Here is a 22,832-nt window from a genome sequence, read left to right on the forward strand (position 1 = left end):
TTCTGTGCAGGCGGCAGCCCTTTGGAACTCTCTGCCGGCTCCTCTCCGCTCCATCCCTGACTTGCTCCCTTTCAGGAGGGCCTTAAAAACCTTCCTCTTTTCCACAGTTTAGACCCTGTTTTTCTCTGATCTTCTCTGATGTGTTGTGTTATTCAATCCTCCAAAGCGCCGGGACGCCACTTGGCTGCGGCATCCGCGCGCTATATAAAATAAAATAACATAACATAACATAACATTGTAGTATCAAGTGTTACGGCGTCTCTGCCTCGGTGGGCCTCACTCCCATAAGTTAGTGTTGGTAGTAATTTTGCACGTATGACATGTAGTAGAGGGGTCAGAGAAGGGCCCGAGAGGTTGTTGTTTAATGTTTTTAAGGCAATTGCCATAGCAAGGCCCTTACCTCTTATACTGGCCCTTTGTTCACTGAATTGGCCGTTCACTGAATTGGCCACCCCTGTCAATCTTCACACCTAGATATTTATACGACGAGGTGTCTTTGATGCGGATATTATTCCAGAACCACGAGAAGCTTTTCTTATGTTTGATCCTGCTGATTGTCACTGTTTGCGTCTTCTCGAGGTTCGCTGTTAGATCGTTTAGCTCGGAGTATCTCTGGGTTGTGTTTAAGAGGTTTTGAAGCCCTACTCTGGTATGGCTTATTAACACCAGGTCGTCTGCATATAGGAGGCATGGTAGATTTAGGCCTCCTAATTTTGGCGAGTGTGAGTTACAGTTATTTAATAGGGGCACAAGATCCGCCAGGAACAGATTGAACAGTGTGGGTGCTAACACGCAACCCTGCTTAAGGCCGTTGTTAGTTTGTATCCGCCTTGACAGCATTGAGCCGTCCCCCACCTTAATCTGGATCCAAGTGTCTGTATGTAGGTTGATTAACGGCTCCAGCAACCCTTTTAGGATGCCCCAATCCTTGAGTTTTGTCCATAATAAATTGCGGTTGATGTTGTCAAAAGCAGCCTTATAGTCTATGAAGCAGAGGTGCAGGGGCATTTTTTTCATCTCTGCCTTATCTATAAGCATGCTCATAGACAGTATGTTTGTTGTTGTCCCCACAGCTTTAACGAAACCTGTTTGATTAACAGGTATGAGAGACTTCCTTGTGGCCCATGCCTTTAGTTCTTCCAGTATTAGACCTGCAAAATACTTCGCATCATTATCGATTAGGACAACTAACCGATAATTTTGAGGGAGACCTCTATCCCCTGCTTTATATATGGGGGCAATAACGGAGCCCCTCCAAGTGTCTGGTAGGTTGTTGGTATACCTGATCTCCCGAAAGAGGGGTTCCAATGCCGCTGCCCAATAATCTGTGTCTTGTTTAAAAAGGACGGGCGGAATCCCATTTGGACCCGGCGCACCTTCCCTTCTTCCTTTCTTTATTTGCCACTTTATTATAGGTTCCAGAGATATATTATCTGCATCCCCTGCCATGTCCTGTTTAGTTTGGCACATTTGTAGCTTATTGCCGACATCATGGGCTCGTGAGATGAGAGTTTTGCTCAGAATCTGATTGGGCGACAGATCTCGGTTAAAGTGGTTTTCAAGAAACGCTGCCCAAGTTGCTTCTGCAATGTTAGATGTAACCTCCATTTTTGCAGGGTGCGTTAATGCATTTATTTTTTTCCAATAATTTGCACTGTCATTCTTTTTTATGTCCTCATGGAGTCTTGCCCATAGTTGTTCCTCTTTAGTTCTGTTTGCTTCCCATTTTTCTTTTTTTAGTGAAGCTTTTAGTTTAGAGAGTTGATGCAGTGTCCCTTTGTTGTTCTGGTCCTGCTGTGCTGCTCTCATTAGCTTAGAGATTGAGTATTTCATTTCTTTTACTTTCCCTCTATATGCTTGGGGAAGGGTGCCCAGGTTATTCGTCCTTGTGCGCATTTTTGGCTTGGATGCATATTGCCCCAGGATAGTAGTGAACTGCACCCATTTCGCTACTTCATTAATGCCTTTGCGCTCCATATAGTGCTTTTTTGCCAGTCCAATCAAAAGTTCGCCCATTGCGACCGAATACTTGATCTTTTTGAAGTTTACGGTGTAGATGGACTCTTTAGGAGCCGTCGAACGCTCGTAATTTGGTTTGGCAAGATCCATAATGATTTCCTGGGGACAGTGATCACTGTCTGTTTGGTTCCCAATCTGATAAGATATTATGAATTGGAAGAGTGGAAGTGACACGAAGGTATAATCTAGCGTGCTATTCGCTATTCTTGAGTGAAAGGTTGAGGCTGGCGGGTTATCCCCTGTAAACCTGCCATTTAGTGCCCTGATGTTAAAGTTTTCTAATGCCTCAAGTACCTTCTTTCCCAATTTTGATTGGTCAGCTCTTTGTGGCTTGCATTGTTGTGGTAGGGCCCAGAATATATTTTGTGCCAGGATACCCTCCTCTTGTGTTGAGCCCATGAGATTGAGGTTAAAGTCCCCAGTGACTACTAGATTCGCTGTTTTTTCCTCCATGATACACTCTTCTATGTATGCATGTAGCTCCTCCGCTGCTTTTTTCTTTCTTTTGGGGTGAATATAAGCATTGACCAGGGTACAGGTGTTAATTGTTTTGCCTTGTCCTGTTGTCAGAGTCAAGTTGACTGCAAGTGCAGCTGTTGCTGAGGGCCCGATTTCTTTGGCCATCGCAAAGCTAGTTATAGCTACATATGTTACCAAGCCTCCTCTTAAGTGTCCATACTTGGCTAGACTCTTTGCGCCGGAGAAAAAGCGTAGGTATCCCTGGAGGTGCGGAGGCTCAGCAAGCCAGGTTTCTTGTAGCGCGATTAAATCAAAGGACCGTATATAAGCTATGAAGTCCAAGTCAAGCATTTTGGATGCTTGGCCATTTATGTTCCACGAACAGAGACAGTTGATCCTGTAGGTGCTCCGTTTTTGTCCGCTGTGCTTGTCAATTGCTGTTTGTTATGGTTCTCACGAACCGTCTTTGTTCCTGCAACCCGTTAGGGGCTCGTCTTCCATGTCGCTCCCCTAGAGTGAGTTCAAAGAACCCATTTCTATCAGTGCAACTTGGCCCGACAGCACCCCTAAGAACCATGCTTTTACTGCCTTCTGCGTGCTCCCTCAAGTTCAAGTTCCTCTCAGAGCACAGTACTTCCGGGTATCGAGGCAAGCATAGAGCTGGAAACGCACTACCACCTGGACTAGAGTGACAGAGAAGACGGTTCTCACACATTACACTGACGCTGAGACCACAAGACGTGTCACACACAGAGAACACGCCAACAACAAGACAGAGGCTGCACTGACAGAGAAGTCAGGTCTCACAAACTCACACACTACAATGATGCTGAGACAGCAAGACACGTGTCACACACCGGGAACACATCAACAATGGCACAGACGGCACTGACAGAGAAGACAGGCGTCACAAACTCACACACTACACTGACACTGAGGCCGCAAGATAAGTGTCACACACTGGGAACGCACAACACAGCCTGACAAGAACTGCGCTGACAGACACAGAGACTAGACTGACCGAAAGAGACACGCAAGTGGGTCACATGACACCGGGAGAGTATGATTTGTAGCCATAGCCTAAACCAAGACCGTCTGCGTACCCCACACCAACGGCGCCAAGAGGCCATGGAAATGGTGAACCCTAGACTGTGTCACCGTCCAATAAGAGAAAATAGCACATTGTGAAGTGTCAGTAAAGTGGACTCCCCTTAGGCTGCAGGCCCAGCATCCAGAGGCATGAATAGCCCATGAAACAGCCTGACGTAAGCCTGCATTCCTTATTTTGTACACCAAAATCAGCGTGGAAACAGAAATTAAATGCGTTGAAGTAACTCTAGGCGCTGTTGCTCACGAGTTGCTCCCTAATGTTTGTGACCAGAAGCCTCACTTGTGTGAGCCGAGGTCGGCCTCGGGGATGCACTGCCAGGGCCTGGCTCGTTTCACGCTTCTTCAGATGCTTCATAGACAAGCGCGGCCGCGGACAAGAAAAAACAGATGGCCCCTGCACTTGTGGCTGCGCGATGTGAAACGAAAACAAGAAAAACAAGACATACAGGCCTGTTTTCAATCAAAGTTAAAGCAACCGCGAGCAGGCAAATGCAAAAAGCTCTTTTCAGGCACTTGTGCTTGTGCTGGCATCCACCTTGCGGGAACCAGCAGGGGCGCGTGGGCCATCTGTTTTATGAGTGCTTGAAAAGAGCTGACCAATTTATAAAGGTCAACTTCTAGGGCAGCGCATGCGCGCTGCCTAGGCAAGACCTAAAAAGACAGAAAATGGAGGAAGTAAAAATAGATAAAGAATCACAAATGGAGAAACCCTCAAAGAGAACCTGCAAAAGTGATATAAAGAAACATGAAGTATAGACTGGGGGAAGAAAGAGACAACAGATTAAATCAAAACTGCACAGCCTTATTCTTCGGCAACATCTGCTTTCGGCCTCTTGTACCACTCATGTATGTTTAAACCTTTTACGCATCTATACTTATATGTATGTAATTCTCATCCTGTGAGCTCACAGTAGATATAAGTAGATACTGAGCTTGCGCTATCTCATGCTGTGTATTAAGTGTATGTTGTTGTTATTGTTTGACTGTGCTTACTCACCTGAAGGCCCAGGGTTCTTACATCTGAATATTTGGCGACAAGTTTACTGGAACCCACATCGGCCTCATTTTATGGTGCTGATTTCTCAGATGGTCCAGCTCCTGGAGGACGCCGGTGTTTCCCAATCGTGCCCTGCTCCTCAAGGGTGTTCTTGGGTGAGTGATGGCGAACTCTGGATCCCCCCACACTACAGTTCACGTTTTAGCATTGGCCTTAGCTAAAAAATATAAAAGGCTCACAGCACCACAGCCTAGAGTGTGATATCCCTCGAGCCAATGTTCTTGCGTAGAAATTTTGGCGTCTTCAATAACAGTGTCATGCAGGGCTTACATCATTGCACACTAGACGCTTGGCTGCCATTTTGGATATGGCCATTTTGTATTGGGAAGCACTCAAGAACACTATCTTGATCTGCTTTGGTGGATTTGGTGTTCAGGATTTTCAGCATATTAATCTGCTAAAAAAAAAAGATTAATTTATTATAAAAAATGTATTAATGCCGACACTTATTGTGGGTATTAGTTCTGGCTGTATGCATAATTGTGCACTCTTTTAACGACTCTTTCCCCAGTCTGACGTTGCTATCAATTTTGCGCAGAATCTTGGCAAATGAGCTATCAAATAGAATACTTGGTTGAGATCTTTTGAAAACGATTTGATTGTTGTTGATGCTGACGAATTTGGCCCAAAACACAAAGCTGCAATTTTGTTCAGTCATTTAGGCAACGAGGGTCAGCAAATGTTCGACCCTTTTGCCTCAAGCTATTGCCCCTGGGAGCCAACCTGGGGTTTGGCATGTTTACTCTGAAGCTATTTCAAGGCTTAGAAACAAATTTGATGAAGAACATAGTATGCTGTTAGAAAGATTACATTTTTTTTAGGAAGAAATAATCTTTTGATGAAAGCGTGGAAGAATTTATAGCAGCATTAAAGGCCTTAGCACAGGAACGGCCTGACTATTCAGTTGCAGAGACCCTTCTTTTTCCAAAGTCATTGATCTGGCAATAGTTTTGAGTCACATGATGTAGGAAGCTGGCTCTGTATATACTATATCAATATAATGTATAGTGTGCACAGAGTCCAGTGGAACCCCAGAGGCTTTACAGAGGCTAAAGTAGAGAATACCTTTCTGTCTTTTGTGGTAGTGTGGTTGAGTAGTTAGGCTTATCAGAGGGTTGTGTTAAGCATTTGTTGTACAAACACAGTCAAGAAATGAGGCACACACTCAATGACTAACTCCAAATCCAATGTTTGTTTAAAAATATTACTTTGTTACTTTTATTTCAGAACCAAGAAGAACTCAGTTGCAGGTCAGTACCAGTTTAAAAATAGCAATACTTTAAGGTGCAATAGGAATGTGTTGCAGACAGCAATATGATAACTTTACAGTAGTAATATAAACACTTTGTGGTGTCAATCAAAAGTAGCCATACTTAGCACCGCAGAAAATAGACAATTAGTGAAGAAAAATGCAATGTAATCCTGTGGACGGAAAGCAGTTATGCACATTAACAGGTAAGTACATGACTTACAATCCCAGTCTCCAGGGGTTTGGACCAATACAGGGCAAGGTTAAAGTGGGCACCAAATCAGCACCACCGGCGGCACAGTGGTGGCCAGGTGCAGAGGTCAAAGGTGGTGCCCTGACCCTAATGTTAGTCTATGGAGACTGGGCAAAATTGGAGTATCACTGTTTGCAGGTAAGTACCTGCGGTTTCAGGGCACAGTTCCCAGGCGTTTAAGCCATCACGGGGAGCCACAAGGCAGCACCAAGCATGCACCACGATTGACACCGGGGTGGCAGGGTGCAAAGACAGAGGTGGTCACCTAATGTATGCGAATGGGGGAGCTCGGTTTCACAAAGAGGCTGCATGCTCGGACCAGGAAGCTGGGCGAGTGTGATCAATGGCTGGACAGGTAAATTGGGATGTCGGCAGAAGCCTGGGCACTGTCGGCTGGACTCCCCAAAGGCAAGGGCCAAGGATGCAGGGGTGCCTTTAGATGTTGCAAGATCTTTACTAGAGCCGGTTGCAGTCAGGGGAACCCTTTGGGATGAGGCTACAGGCGTCTTTGTTGAGTCCAGGAGAGGGCAGCCACCAATGGTTTCAATGTCAGTCTCACTGGTGAGACCTCACTAGACCGGTGGGCCACTCAGACTCGGTCCGTGGGCGTCGGGTGCAGAGTGGGCAGGACTCACATTCCAAAAGGCAAGGGAGTCCTTTTTTTTGTTTTAGTCCTTGGTGTTGGTTTTTTTGTGGACAGTGCCGCTGTCCTTGGAAGTTCTTGGTCTTTAGTGAAGGCAGGCAGTCCTCCCTGGGTTGTGGAGGTCGCTGAACCTGCAGGACCAGTCGCTTTCTCAAGCAGGTTTCTTCAAGGGCTGCAGACAGGCTGGTAGAGCTGGGGCCAAGTCAGTTGTCATCTGGAGTCTTCACTGCTTCACGGCTCTTCGGTCCTTCTTCTTTAGGTCACTAGGAATCTTAGGATCAAGGTTCAGGAGCGCCCCTAAATACTCAAATGAGGGGCATTACAGGTACTGGCAGGTAGTAGCCCATGGGCTACTTATACTTAGGGGACTACACCCCTCGTATGTCCCCTCCCTTTGTGGAGGGGGCATCCCTAACACTATTGGCTAAAAGCCTTCCATCCAACATGGATGATTTTCTAAGGAGAGGGTCACTTCAGCTCTGGACACCTAAGGGGTGGTCATGGCTGAGAGGGGACACACCTCCCATGCTTACTAATTTTCCCGATGACCTCTGCTGACAAAAGTGGGGCTTGGTCAGGGGGGGCGGGCATATCCACTAGCTGGAGAGGCCCTTGCTCGCATAACTAAAGGCAGGAAGCCTTTGAGGCTCACTCCCCTGAATGCTGTTCCTGATTGAGGGTTGGTGAGAAGCACCTCCACCCCAAACAGGCTTTGTTTCTGACCCACAAGAGCTCCCACCAACAAGTATGTGTGTGGCAAGCTGGTGCTGACCAGTCAGCTGCACACCAAAGAGTTGGTCGTTTATTAGGTGGCCTCTCTAAGATGCCCTCTGAGAGAATTTTACAATAAATCCAGCACTGACCTCAGTGTGTGTGTATTATGGTGAGAAGTTTGATATCAAACTTCCTAGCATTCAGTAAAGCCATCATGTAGCTGTGGAGTTCGTAATGACAACCTCCCAGCCTATGTACTCAATATAGCTTCACTGCACATACAATGTCTAAGAATGGACTTAGACACTGTAGGGGAATATTGCTCATGCAGCTATGCCCTGACCTGTGGTATAGTGCACCCTGCCTTATGGTGTGAGGCCTACTAGAGGTGTAACTTACCTATGCCAGAGGCAGTGGTTTGTAGGCATAGCACACAGGGATGTGTGCCATGTCGACTCTTCAGTTCTGTCTGCACCTAAAGAACAGACTGCAATGGGAGTGTGAATGTGTTTGCTGAGGGGTCTCTGAGGGTGGCGATGACACTCAGATCTACATAAAAATCTCATCTCTTGCAGAGATCCTCACCCTGAATGAAGCCCTGAAGCTGACCGTCAGATGGCTCTCCTCCAATCAACTAAAACTAAATGCCAAGAAAACTGAGTTCCTTCTAATCTCCCCACCCAAGAACAACCCCGACATCCAGAGATGGATTAAAGCCATCACAGCCTTAAACTGCTCCCCGACCATTGTGAATTCAGCCAAATCTCTGGAAATTACCTTGAATTATAACCTAAATATGCGAGATCACATCACCACAATGGCGAAATCGGCCAGATTCCACCTGAGCTACCTATGGAAATTGAAACCCTTTCTAGACGCTCCGGACCTAAAACTCGCTGTCCAATCATTAGTCATCTCTCGACTGGAATACGGTTGCTCCACCCTCTCTGGCTTACCTAAGATATTGCTGGCACCCTTAAAAGCCTGCCTCAACGCAGCCGCCAGACTACTTACAGGCTCAAAACAATTCGATCACATCACTCCTCACTTGAAAGCGTTAAACTGGCTCCCCTTCGAGGCGAGGATTCACCTCAAGCTGGCATGCATCACGCACAAGGCCCTTCACTCTAACTCCCCTGCGTATCTTGCACAGAAGCTTGTGTTATCTGGAGGAAACAGAAACTCAAGATCGACCAAGGCCCTCCTACTCCGGCCTGCACGCTTTAGGAAAATAAAAACCTACAATCGGGCTTTCACCGGAACTGCACCAAGAATATGGAACTCCTTCCCTCCCAACATTAGAAAAATCCCTTCCTTTGCTCGCTTAAAAAAAGAGGCCAAGGCCTTTCTCATGGATAAATTCCTTGGCTAATCTCGTTCCCTCAGCCACCTGAGAGACTATTGCCTTATCCTGCATCCTTGTACATTACCTTTCTTGTTCATTGTATTATATTTGTCCTGCTGTATAGCCTATCCTATCCCCCAGGTACAGTACCTGTTTGCTACCCTGTCCCACCTTCATCCCCCTGATTTTCTGTAAGCTCTCCTATGTACTAATTTTTATCATTTTTACCTGTTTTTTGTTGTGCTATGACCTACCGTGAACCTGTATTACTCTATTGTATCTGTAAAGCGCTCTGATACCCTCACGGGTCATGTTCGCGCTCTATAAAACCTTTAAATAAATAAAATAAATAAGGTACATTAGGATCTAATTCAGACATCTAAAACATTGTCACCAGGGGTACAACACTTACGTGGATGTTATGGTCCGAAAACGCTCTTGTCCTGCTGTGTCCCAGATCTGCAGTTTCACCTTCTCCCCATTAATTTCAACCGTTCGGATTTTGAAATCCACCCCTATTGTAGTGATATAGCTGCCTGGATAAAAAGAAAGAATCCATGTGAGACTGGGACTTGATGTCAAACACCAACACTTATATAAGCTTTTCTCGTTTCCCTTAATCAGAAACGCCAGGAAAAGATTGTATAATATACAGTCCTGTATGCGAAGGATTACAAAAAAAAGATTTCACAAAATCTCCATTATTGGCACTTGTCAATCAATTCAATTCATAAACGTTATTCGGCTAGTACAAAAATAGCCATAAAAGTACATAAAACATTTTTAAAAACTGTATAAAACGTGCCTAAATAATAGACGTAATTAAAACAATGTTTTAACATATCTAATAAAAATCAGGGGATCTACTAATAAATATCACTTTTCCTCAAGTAACTGCTTTCAGAATAAAAAGAGCATAAATAACACACAAAGGGATCAATTAATACTCGCAATTAATTACAGAATACCAAGATCAAGGAATCAGCTAATACAGAACACTTTTCCTCAAATTAATGGCCTTCACGATAAAAAAAGAGCAAAATTAATGGCCTTCACGATAAAAAAGAGCAAAATTAAAACACACAGAAGGATCATTTAATGCAAGCAAAAACTTCAAAGCAGCATTATAAAATCTAATGTTATGAGCAACAAGAATAGGCTTAACCGCATGCGAGCGGGTGGAATTCTGCTGCTGCGCTGACTTTTTCAAAAGCGCACTTTACATGACGAGCTGGGCTCGTCATGAGCGTGCGAGGAGGCTACCTCATGACGAGCCCAGCTCGTCATGAGCGTCGAAGGGGTTAAGAAAAAAACGCCTATAGCTTAGGTAGAAGTTACAAAACAGCAAAAAGTGCAATGTGCTCTATTTAGTCCGACCAGCACATGGTCAAAAGGTCATCTCTGAGGGGACGGACTTCATGTTAGGAACAGCCACCAAGTGATACAATGTACCAAACCGGAGTCTTGTCAAAACCGATCCCGTGCTGCATATTGGTAAAACAGAATGAATCGCTTTTGCAACCGTATTCTGGATCAACCATTGATTTTGTCATTTATGTGCCCATTCGTTGTTCCAGTCTATGCTGAATAAAGGTTCCTTTAATAGTTTTCTTAGTAAGTGATAGTACTTGGTTGGGGCCTGACCATACGGGCAATTTAAACAACAAACTAAAGGAAGAATTATTATATGCTAGCCAAGGGATACATGATACATTATGCTGATATAAGGAGTCAAGGATAATAGCTTTTGGTAAAACTGGTTTCCTCTTTTGCCTATCGAGAAAACCGTAAGAACAAAGGTCTTGACAAAAGTATGTTCTCCAAGTACTGTAGACCAACCTCCTTGTGAGCGATCACAGTTGAGGCGGAAACAGGAAGGCATAATAATAGTTTAAAAAAACGATATTGTCCTCGACTTGGAGTGCTGTACTAGGAGCACAGCCCCAAAGGCCAGCCCCATAGGTAGCAGAAGCCACCACTCTAGCCTTATATACATTCACCATTTCTCTAATGGGTCGGCTACCTAGCTTAGATGAGAACATAAAAATCCCATTAGAACACTGCTCATTTTGTCTTTGGCAGTTAATATCGGTTGTGCCCAACAGCCATTACCCGTGAATTACCCAGAAGTAACAAAGTAAATTTACAGTAACAATTAAGGTACTATCAATTAAAAAGGTTCTACATTTTCTTATTTTTGACCGCAGATCATTGTAAACGATTTAGATTTATTGATCACCACATTTCTAGAAGACAAACTCTCAAAAGCCACTCATCAATTTCTGTAGACCAACCGGCGTCCTAGACAGCAAGACACCATATTCAGCGCAATGACTGCAAAGACTTATCCACTCAATTGATAAAAAGAGAAAACAGTAAAGGGGCCAAAATACAGCCTTGACGAATGACTGCCCTACTTTGAAAGTGGACGTGCATTCACCCTGTGAGCCAAAATAAAGTTTGCTGGATAGATTTAGCTTTGGTATATTTCGCTATCAACAGGTCCAGATGGACACACTGCTTGTTAATTCCTATGCCCTTTCTGAAGCCAAACTGGGCCAGTGATGAAATAGAATATTCTTGTGCCCATTCTTTCAATCTCCTCAGTAGGATCCTGTTCATTACTTTCACTGAGGTGTCCAGGAGCGAAGTAGGACAATAGTTTTTACGGTCTGAATTATCGCCCTTTTTGTCAATTGGTACAATAATAGAAGTACCCCGGGAAGATGGGATCATGTTGACAGCAGCTACATTAAATACTCTTATAAGAATAGGCCCCCATAATTCAGCACAAGATTTAAAATCATCTATCGGCACCCCGTTCGGTCCAGGGGCCTGCCACCCAACACTAACATGCTGAGCCAAAAGGACCTCGTCAATAGTGATATCAAATGGAAGGGGTTCCCATCTATGCATCCACTCACGACCTTCTACACCACTGTCCAGATTATTCTGTTTAAAAATTCCAGAAAAAATGAGCAACTCAGGCCTCGCAGGAAACAAAAGAACAGAACTTAGGAATAATATCATGTTTTTAAAATGGCACATAGACCATATCCCAAAATAACTTCTTATTAGCTTCTGCAGCCAAGCTCAGTTTTTGACCATGGCTCATACCGGAGTGTTTTCTTACTTTGGGAGGCCTATTTGTACTGTAAGCAAAGAGACTTAATAACCATAATATCCCGAGATGAACTGCTTAGGGCTTGTTTCAGACACTGGAGGCCTGGGTACCGGCATGATCGAACCATCCCCTACTACTGTCCCCAGTACCAAATTGTGCCATGTCAGAAGTAACTTAATAGAACTGCTAATATGATTCAAGCTATCCATCAGAAAATTAGGAGTCACATCATCCTGTAGACAGTAACCAATTTCGGTGGAATTGTTTGTTACTCTTTGTTGTATTATGCGGTTTTTATCAATACCTGCCCACTTAATTTGCATGCATTTAAGCCTTTTAGGGATAATATAATTTAATGGAAAAAAATTCACATTTCTTAACCCAGAAAAGAAAAGGTGATATAATGGGGTCATGGTCACAAAACAGACTGTACAATGCTAGGGATGGCACACAAATTGCTTACAGAGGCAGCTACCAATACATGATCGATTACTGTAGAGGCGTTTCTTCCAGTAAACAATGGAATCTGCTTCCCATTAACGTCCCATTCACACTCCAATAACTGTAAATCATGCTTAGAAATAATGTAGTTCAAAGCATCTCCATATTAATTATGGAAAAAATGAACAAAGCCCATCCCTTCCTGATTAGTATATCCAATATCAAATAATGTTAATATTTGTTAAAAACATAAAAAGGAAAAGCCAATGCACAACAGTGTACAGCAGAATGTCAATATCTTGATGCATCAATTGAGGAGGCACATGACATTCCAATTTTGTTCAACAGTAAATAAAACCTGATAAAACTTCAAACTGTACATACTAACTAATTTTAATATCAACGAAAAAGAAGAAAAATAAAGATAAATTAGAGAAATATATTACACAAATAAACGTCAAAGAGAAAAATAGAAAAAGAGAATATTACAGTCAGAGTCGTTAAGAGGCCTGCCGCAGTTAGTATTAGATGTTTATCAAATTAGTACGTCGGAAAAAAGGGAAATTATGGTAAAGAAACTTACCAAAGTCAATCACAGAGGTTTATGTGTACTGAAATATGTATCCAGACTATCCCACATGCATCTAATAGAGGGTTTCCAAGGGGAATTTAGAAGAGCGATATTGTCTGCGCCCCTAAGGTGGATAAGCCAGTTCATCCAGTTTTTATATGATGCCTTGTGCGTGTCTTTCCAATTATTTAATATAATTTTAACTGCGGAAGTAAGTAGAAGGTCTAGTAGGGCTTTATCTGTATCATTTAATGTACCAATGGTAAGAAAGAAGTTTATTAAAGTGCATAGTTCTCTTTTCAAATTACAAGAAAATAATTTAGAAATCAAATCAAATATCCTGTCCCAAAATGGCGCTACAGTACTGCAATGTAAAATAAGGTGGGCTAAGTCACCTGTTTCTTTCTTACAGTTCCAGCAAAGAGGATAATCTCGAAGGTTTTGCAAATGTAATTGGGCGGGTGTCCAAAAGGCTTTGTGAAGGAGCCAAAATTTAGTTTGAGAGAGGACCGGTGATATTTTGTTCCTGGTAGTGGAGCCCCGAATCTTAGTCCAATCAGTATCAGGTATTGCGTTAGATGAGTGAGAATCCCAGAAAACTAGAGTGTTTTTATTCAGTGTGGTGCTTTTAGGACAAAGTAATTTATATTTCACGGAAACTTGGTGACCTAGCTTATTAATCTTCAAAATGAAATTTGGGAAGAATGTAACAATCATTAAATTAGCTTTTTTAATTGCAGCTCTACATTTCTGAAAATTATAAAATTCTGTGTTGTGCAATTTATATCTAGTCTGAAGCTCTTTAAAAGTAATTGGATAGGATGAGTTTTCTAGTTAATGGGGGAAGAAGATCCCTTTATCGATCCAGGTACCATAATCCAACTGTTTGCCTCTGTATAATACATTGCGGTTGTCCCATAAGGATTCCAATTTAGTGTGCTTTATACTGGTTTCCAGTATCGTATCCACTTGAAGCAATGCTGCTTTTGTATTTTTAAGAATAGATTTTGATCTTATTAGTTTAGTATGGTTAGAGGTAAGCAGGGGCAAAGGATCAAGGTTATTAAGGATGGATTTTTCTACTTCCAACCATACTGGGGTGTAATTAGTGGGAGGCGAAATCCAGTAAGAGCCATGTTTCGCCACGAAAGCGGTTTGGTAAGTTTTAAAGTAAGCTAAGTTAACTCCACCTAGTGATTTGTCCAACCGTAATTTTCTAAGTCCAATTCGAGCCTTCTTACCTTGCCATAAAAATTTGGATAGGAGAATGTCAAGTTTGCGATAGAAGTCTTCAGTACATATGAGAGGATGGATTTTTCTACTTCCAACCATACTGGGGTGTAATTAGTGGGAGGCGAAATCCAGTAAGAGCCATGTTTCACCACGAAAGCGGTTTGGTAAGTTTTAAAGTAAGCTAAGTTAACTCCACCTAGTGATTTGTCCAACCGTAATTTTCTAAGTCCAATTCGAGCCTTCTTACCTTGCCATAAAAATTTGGATAGGAGAATGTCAAGTTTTCGATGGAAGTCTTCAGTACATATGAGAGGAAGCATGGTAATTAAATAATTAATTAGGGGTGTGATTATCATTTTTATTGTTTCAATTCTTCCCCACCAAGTGATACATTTTGGTGACCATGTGTCTAAAAGTTTCTTAACTTTGTCTAGTGTGGTAGTTTCGTTATGGAGTAAAGTGTCTATTATATTGCTACCAAATTCTATGCCTAAATATTTTATATGACCCGGTTGCCATTTAAGACCTGAATTACCTAATACCGCAAGAGTACAATGGACATTTAGTGACTTTACCTCTGATTTGTCCCGGTTTAATTTGCAGCCCGAGTGTATAGAATATTTCCCTATTGTCAACATAAGAGCATCAATGGAAGATCTCGGGTCTTTCGACCCTAGAAGGATGTCAATCGCATATGCGGCCAATTTAACTTGAATGTCGTTGAACCTTACTCCTTGAATATCCTGGTTCTGTTTGATGTCCTAGGGATCAAGCACAAGTAGGAAAAGTAAAGGGGAAAGTGGGCAGCCTCGTCTTGTACCTTGTTGGAGAATGAAAGGTTACGAGAGTGTCCCATTGATAGCAATGCAAGCAGAAGGGGCCAAATAAAGAGCCATAACCATATTAATATATGTTTCCCCTAAGTCAAATGATTGCATGCAGTGCTTTAAAAATGGCCACGAAACTCTATCGAACGCCTTCTCAGTGTCTATGGTGATAGCTATAGTCTGGTGCAGATTCAGCGCTGCGTTCTCTAGAACATGGCACAGCAGGCGGATATTATCATTTGACATACTATTCTTAAGAAAACCAACTTGTGAATTGCTTATCAGGTGTGGAAGGACAGCATGGAGTCTTGTAGCTAACATTTTTGCATAGATTTTACAATCCACATTAATAAGAGATACAGGCCTGTAATTTTTGGGTAATAATGGATCTTTCCCTTCCTTGGGTACAACAATGATATTGGCTTCTGCCATTGAATTAGTTGTTTGTCCTTTTTGACCTATATTACTAAATACTTTTAACATGGTCGGTTGTATTGATTCTGCAAAAGTCTTATAGAATGCGGCTGAATAGCCATCAGGACCCGGGGCTTTATTGTCTTTCAAAGATTTAAGAGTTTGTCACTTCCAAATTACTTCTAGGTTTCCCCAAATTACTTCTAGGTTTCCCTAGAGCTAGTTTATCTGCTTCATTCACTGATTAGTATATCCAAATACACGTGTGGCTGATAAAGGGCAAGTCTGGATGTTAAAATCACCAGCCCATAATAATACAAAATCAGTATGGATAGGGCGTAAAAAAAACTTCAAAATCTTATTCTAGTGCTCTGGCGACCCCGCTACATATAGCATCAAAAACATTGTTATAAAGATTTACCAACATCAGATTGCGATCCCCCCTTTAATGGTTAACCACAGTAATTGAGAATTGTGGACCCACTGTAGAAGAAATTTTAACAGTTACAGGAATGTTATTGGAGATATGAATCTGGAGCCCTTCCTTGGCCCGCCCAGCATTGGAAGGTATAGCACCCAAGAAATGTTAAGAAAAACCCTCTACAGGTGTTGAATCGTGCACCAGGTTTATTGGATTCAAATGACATCAAAACCAGATATGGTACTGAACCAGTCAATATTTACTAGCTTATTTGTTAATCCTCCCACATTCCAAGTTGCAAATTTATAACACCCCTCTAGAGTGTAGTTAATACCATTCTAACGGGCATTTAGACAGCTTGAACTGGGATGGCCATCAATATTGCTAGCTAAATATAATTACTCATATTGGGGCCATTTATCAACCCAGTGGTGCCTGGGAGATCGACATCAAGCATTTCACCAACAGGTTCCACCATGATACACCTATAATCATCTTCCTCACACCTCAGATCATTATGCCTGGGATAGTTAAGTCAGTCATTGTCTTGTAAGGAATTCAATACCTGGAACCTGTTGGATAAGGCCAAAGGAGAGTAAGAAATGTTGTTAGGCCTCGGCACTCACTGCAAGTGTAATGCAGCAATTTGCATAGTGTTCCGTAAATAGCGATAGAAAAACCCCAAAGAATATAACGCCATATTCCGAATGAACGGCGAGGGCGGCACTGCCCTTGCAAGAATTTCCGTAGCATAACTAGAGTGTTGAAAGTTTATAACTATACTGTCCCCCTTAACACCTTCAATGCTATGGAGATTTTTCTCCTGTGCTGGATATTTTTTTTTCCCATTGTTCATGACAAGGTCAGCTCGTCATTAGCATGCGCCCAGTGTACTGCATGACGAGCTGAGCTCGTCATGAGCATGGAAGAGGTTAAGACTCTTCATTAAGAGCCCAATCCATATCCTACTCAACAAAATCTCATGTGCTCTCTCTGGTGGAAATATGCCCTTAGAGCTAAGCCAGTGCACCAACTTATTCTTCAAGGAGTCAGGGGTTTCATTTACTCTCTGTTTCAAAGGGGGATATTAACCTTAACAGCCATATAGGGGCAGCAGGCAGGAAGCAGGTTAATTGTTAGAAAATCATGTGCAACTAAGGGCTGTGGCTGTATACCAGCAGAAGGCAGTTGATTTGACTGAAAATGAACCAAAGAGGTTGTCAGTCGAGGAGCCCTTGGGAAAGTCCCCTGCGAACACCCAATCACGGGGCCCTTGTGGGTCTGATCCGAACTGGGGCAAGCCCTTGGTAAGCTCCTAACTAATTGGTGTACTGAGCCTGGGTTATAACGGGCTTTCACTGTGCAAGGTTTGGTAGGGGAGGATCAACAGCACTGCCATTAGACGTGCTCACATCTGACATTTTCCGGCAAAAATAAATTATTTTATCACTTTCACCCTCTAACCTATCCAACTTCATTTTAAGCGGCAACAATAAATCTTTAATAGTAACTTAGTTTAATTCCATAATGGGGCCCAAAAAGATTAATCCAGAGGAGTGGGATAATTTACAAGATGCTTATCTCTAGTAAAGCAGGCAGAGTTGACGAGGGCTTGGGCTAGCAGCTACAGCCTTCCGACACTTATTTTTGCAATTAGCTACAGGTGAATGGACTAAGGAGGGAAGGGACCAAAACGGAGGGAACTTGCACAGTTACACATGTGGATTGCTGATTAGTAGGAATGTCCAAAACGTCATTGGTACTGTTAGAATGCCTCTCGCCCAACTCCTGGTCAGGTCTGGGCTCATTATCTGCAGTGACTACCACATGATCATTTGGCCCTGGCATACCCAGGGATAGACAACGTTCCACCTTTGATATAACATCCACAGCACACGCAAGAAATTAGTCAATGGTAGTCCGATTTGTATCAGCTATTATCTAAGAGCTACCAATTTTACACTTACTCATACTGGCTGCTAAATCCAGAGAATTGGATGGCTGCGACAAAATAGAAATAATGACAAAGTACTATGCTCCAAGGGGGCATTAAAGAGGCAGGCTGCAAGATGACTGTCACTCTGTGAGGCTCTGCAGGCCGGTCAGGCAATCCGCTAGGATCCGTACGTTGCAGCAGCCATATGCATCCTATCTTTGTGGGAAAGTAACCTCCTCTACATCGAGCACATGCCTGTGGGCCGTGCAGCGGAGTTGCGGCTTGCGAGTGGACGAAACGGAGGAAGGCCCGCTTGCAGCCACTACTGCAGCCTGATGAAGGCATGGACCCTGATCGGAGGCGCTCTGCTGGGGCTGCCCTGCCGCGTTGCAGCAGACATGTGGTAGGGCTCCTTGAGGCACGGAGACTCATTTGGCGCCTGAGCAGTGGGGGACCGGCTGGTGGACCGAACAGCCTGAAGGGGACGCGGTGCGGCCTGCGCTACAGCCCCACGTGGTGCTGGCAGTTGACTAGTGGCGGCCCGCGCGGCTTTTTTAAAAAAAAGAAGCTGCTGGCAGAGACAGCTGATCTGGACCCGAGCGGCCTCCCTGGAATTGCGGGTTGGCAGGTGCCCTTTGGAGCTTGGCGGTGAGGAACGGCTGCGCTGGGGCATGGAACGCTCCCAGCTAGAGGCAGAGGGTGCGCATCAGGTGAGGAACGAGGCTATAGGGCGGCAGAGAACCGTATTGTGTCTGCCACACAGGCCCCCACCCCCGCAACAGCGAGCTGGTGCTCTGAGACAGGTCCACGGCGGCAGGAAGGGGTGTACCCCTCCGAGCGGCGCTGCTAGAGCTATGCCGCGGCCCGAATGGTGGTGGGGATCGCTTTTCCCAGAGAGACAGTGAAGCGGCTTCTGCAATCGTTGGGGGACCCTGGAACAGATCTCTGCAGAGGTGGCCCCCCCTGGTTTAACTTAGGGACCAGGAGTGGCCCGTTTGTCTCTCCTTCACAATGCTGATTGGACTGCGCAGACACCACACCTACCCCTCCAACTCCCCCCCCCCCGCCCCCAGAACATCACGTTGCCTGGTAGCCACAGGATACTGGAGTGCCTGCTTGGAGGTGGCGCCGGAAGTGGCACGCTGAGACCCCTAATTACCACACTCACTGGGGCTATGCTGTGCAGAGTAAAGCCCTGGGTCGTCCTACTCTGCATTGGCAATCTGAGTGAAACCTATAGGATAGCACGCCCCATAAGCTGAGACTTTCGACACAAGGGAAAATGTGCACCATCTTGGGGCAGCACTCGAAGGACACACTGAGCCAGTAAACTGCCCACCGATAGACGACTCTCCTTGGCCCCCTGGTACCTCGGAGATTCCACCAGAACCGCACATTCGTGACATGTTCCGTGACCTCAAGCAATCCTAAACTACCATTGATCAAAAAAACAACACCATGGCTGACCCGCAGGACAAGCTCAGAGACAAGGTATCCAGTCACAAGGAAGAAATTGGTCAGGTGGAGCAGTGCACTTCCACGCTTGAGGACGATGGGCCTTTGACGCGCTAGAAATTGCTCAACATGGAAAAAGTGCTAGAAGTCATCAAAAGCAAGAATGAAGACCCTGAGGCCCGACTGCGGAGAAACAACCTGCTCATTATTGGCATCCCTGAAACTACTGCGATGTACCACGTCGAGGAGATGCTGAAAACCATCTATAGTGAGTTTCTCTCAGCGGTCTGCATTGTTGAGAGAGTGCATAGGACGCTTGGCTTACGCCCCCTGCCTGGGGCCCCAGCCAGGCCGATTATTGATCGTTTGCTCAATTATCGCAGCAGGGACACAGTGCTACGCCCGGCCAGGGACTTACAAGAAATCAAGTTCCAGGGCAATTCTATCTCCTTTTACCCAGACTTGAATTCATGCCCATTACACACACGCTTCACAAACAGGACATTAAGTACTCTATCCTCTATCCCGCTAAACTATGTATTTTTCATACTTCACAGACCCCAAGTCGGCTGCCAAGTTTGAGCGCGGTCTCCGCCCGCCTGAACATCGCCACACTGAGATGAGGAGGCAGTAGGAGGCGACCCCCTCAGTGACAATGACTGATGCGCGACCGTAGCTGCATAGGTCCACTCTCACCAGTGACCTAAGCTAATTTGCTCCTGTCTACCCACTGTTACAATTGATAGGATTCACCAACTGAACTTTTCTGCATTATATTGAATTAGTACTCCTCGAGCTGCCTTATGGGAAGCCAGGGTTCCCCGGTTTCCCACTTCTTGACCGGTCACCTGGCTTTCACTGCTGGGAGAAGTCTGGCCTTCCCCACGTGGATGTTTCCCACACATTTTCTCTTTATCAGCCTCGATTGACCTTGTTGGAGGTTGAGCGGGTGCTAATCAGCCTGGTTGGGGGGCTGGAGTGGGAGGGGTTGTTGCATTTGAAGCATGTGGGGGGGTCTCTATGGTTATTTCTTACTCTCTTCTTTTTTTCTCTCATACCCTTCTCCTTTTCTTACTGGCCTCCCCGCAGGATGTGCTCTTGAGCGGTATGCATGCGGTACGAATGCCGGATGTTTACGGCAATGCTGGGCACAACTGAGGTGAATGGGCTTACATTAAAAGCTATCACTTGGAATGTCCGGGGCCTTAATGACAGTAGAAAAGCGCGGTTGGTGGCAGCCTATCTCAATCGGCAGGGAGCGGATGTATGCTTGCTGTAGGAAGTGCACTCCGCTGACAATGATTGTGCCCAACTGAGGGCAGGGTGGATTGAAGAAAAGCACAGCGAGTTATTCCAATTACACCTGGGGGGTGGCAATACTGGTGAGAAAGGGACTACCTTGGTGCACACGCAAAATCCTACACGATCCACAGGGGCGTTATATCATGCTGGCAGGCATCCTAGGTGCTCACCCTCTCTGTTTACGGGCCTAGAATTAATGACCCAGAATTATTCGTAGAGGTCTGGCGACTGGTGGACACATCTGGGCCAGGCGTGATCTTGGGGAGGACAAGGGGGTGAGTGTCTTTAATGTTATCCTAGACCCGGCCTACAATAGATCAGGGGGCGCTCGTCGACCCCACCCCAGGGCAGCTGCACAACTAGACAATTTCATGGAGTGCCACGGGCTTGTGGATGTGTGGTGCCATAGACACACGCACCTTGGGGAGGGCATCTGTGTTTCCTCGGCTGGTCCCGCGTGGCCCATAATTGACTATTGGCTGGTCTCGAAGGAGATCTTGACGGAGTCTCTGAATCGGCTCACCTGGTAAGATCACCATCTGGTCACTCCCCGGCGCTGCTTATGCTCGCGCTGCCTGGCGCCCCTTGCAGGACATTCAGTTGGCGACTCCTGGCGGGAGCACTGCGTGACCATGTATTTCGCGATGCGATCCATGCAGCGATAACAGAATATTTTGCACTGAACGAAGGCACAGTCCAGTCCCCTTTCACACTCTGCGGGGCATTTAAATCTGTTATTAGGGAGAGTGTATCCCCAAGCAAGCAGGGATTTTACGGTCATTTGCGCTGTGACCTCCGACGCCTTGAGAGTGAAATCTGTGATTGGGAACATAAATTCTTCATCACTAATCAGTGCAGGGCATTTGCTCCCTCTTATGGCCTTAGTGCTTTTACTCGATCAGTGTGGTTTTGTTCCCGGATGAGCCACTTCACACAACCTGCGCACCTTTATCGCCACTACGCAGGAGAGCGACCCTGTGATGCCTGCGGCAGTGGTTTTCCTTGACGCCACTAAGGCTTTCGACGCACTAGAGTGGCCATATATGTATGCCCTGCTGAGCTGGCTAGGTCTCAGCGTTAAATTCCACAAACTGATTGCCCTCCTAGACTCCTCTTCGACAGCGTGCCTCCGCCTTAACAGCATTGTGTCCCCCTCCTTCCCCGCATCTCTAGGCATCCAGCAGGAGGGCCTGCTGTCCCCTCTCCTTTTCGCTATCGCGATGGAGTCGCTCGCTGCCCAGCTGCGGCAGCACCATGCCCTTTGTGGACTGGCGTTCATGTCTAGGGTGTCCCTTTACGCAGACGACTTTTCCTTATACATTAAGCACCCTGTAGCCAATTTAGACCCCTTAATTAGGGAAATTATACGATTTGGCGGTCTCTCTGGGGTAACTGTCAATTGGGGGAAATCGATCATCTTCCTGCTGTCTCTTAGTCCAGTGAAGGACCGATGAATTCTGTGGCAGTGCAACTACCAGAGACTTATGAACTGTCTCAAGAGCCGGATTGGGCGCTGGATCTCGCTGCTGCTTTCCCTTCGCCAAGATGGTGATACTCCCCAAGTTCTTGTATGCTTTCACCGATCTCACGCTCCCTCTCACCTCAGTTTTTAAGCAGTGATTGAGCTCCAACCTAATTACGCTCGCATGGGCGGGTAAGCAGCCCAGGATTTTGTGAGAGAGGTCCTCACTCTGCCCTTCGAGCAGGGATGACTGGGAGCACCCAATATGGAGCTTTTTTACAATTGTGCCCAGGCACAGTTCTGCTACCACTGAATCTTCCCCACCCCGTTCATTGTACATGTTGCACCCGAGCGTGACAGTGCTGCTCCCACACCGCTGAGCATGGTATTGTATAAGGCGCAGCCCAGACCATGCGCAATGGTGGACACGATTGGTTGGAAGCTTTGGGCTTGGAGAGAACTACGCCACAGGGCACACCTAGAGGAGATGTATGCTCCCTCAGTTCCCCTGCCGCGCCATTCCGGAACTGCCATTTCTCAAAGACTCTGGAGCTCGTAGAAGACTCAACAGTCTTGGGATCCGCTCCATGGGGGGCGTGTTTCCTGGCAGGATTTTTGCTGACGTGGGAGATGCTCTCGCAGCAGAGGGTTGAGGCCCCCCTCGACAAAATGACGTACTTCCAGCTCCGTGCGAAGCGCGAGATACGACACATTCCCGTCAGCACCCCCACGTTTCAGGTACGGGAGGGTCTTTTAACCTACCCATCGCTGCATAAATTAATCACTCGCATGTATGC

At 45.3% G+C, this 22,832-nt stretch overlaps 1 protein-coding gene across 1 annotated transcript in view; it reads right to left on the reverse strand.

The window, feature by feature from the left end:
* The window catches only part of RAB35 (RAB35, member RAS oncogene family), a 159,064-nt gene that overhangs the window by 64,487 nt on the left and 71,745 nt on the right, over positions 1-22,832 (reverse strand). The window contains exon 3 of the mRNA XM_078667657.1: positions 9,262-9,385. Coding sequence (XP_078523783.1) covers positions 9,262-9,385 — 124 coding nt within the window. The remainder of the gene's footprint in view (positions 1-9,261; positions 9,386-22,832) is intronic.

Source organism: Lissotriton helveticus, chromosome 11, assembly GCF_964261635.1.
Source record: "Lissotriton helveticus chromosome 11, aLisHel1.1, whole genome shotgun sequence".
In the NCBI taxonomy this organism is placed as follows: Eukaryota; Metazoa; Chordata; class Amphibia; order Caudata; family Salamandridae; genus Lissotriton; species Lissotriton helveticus.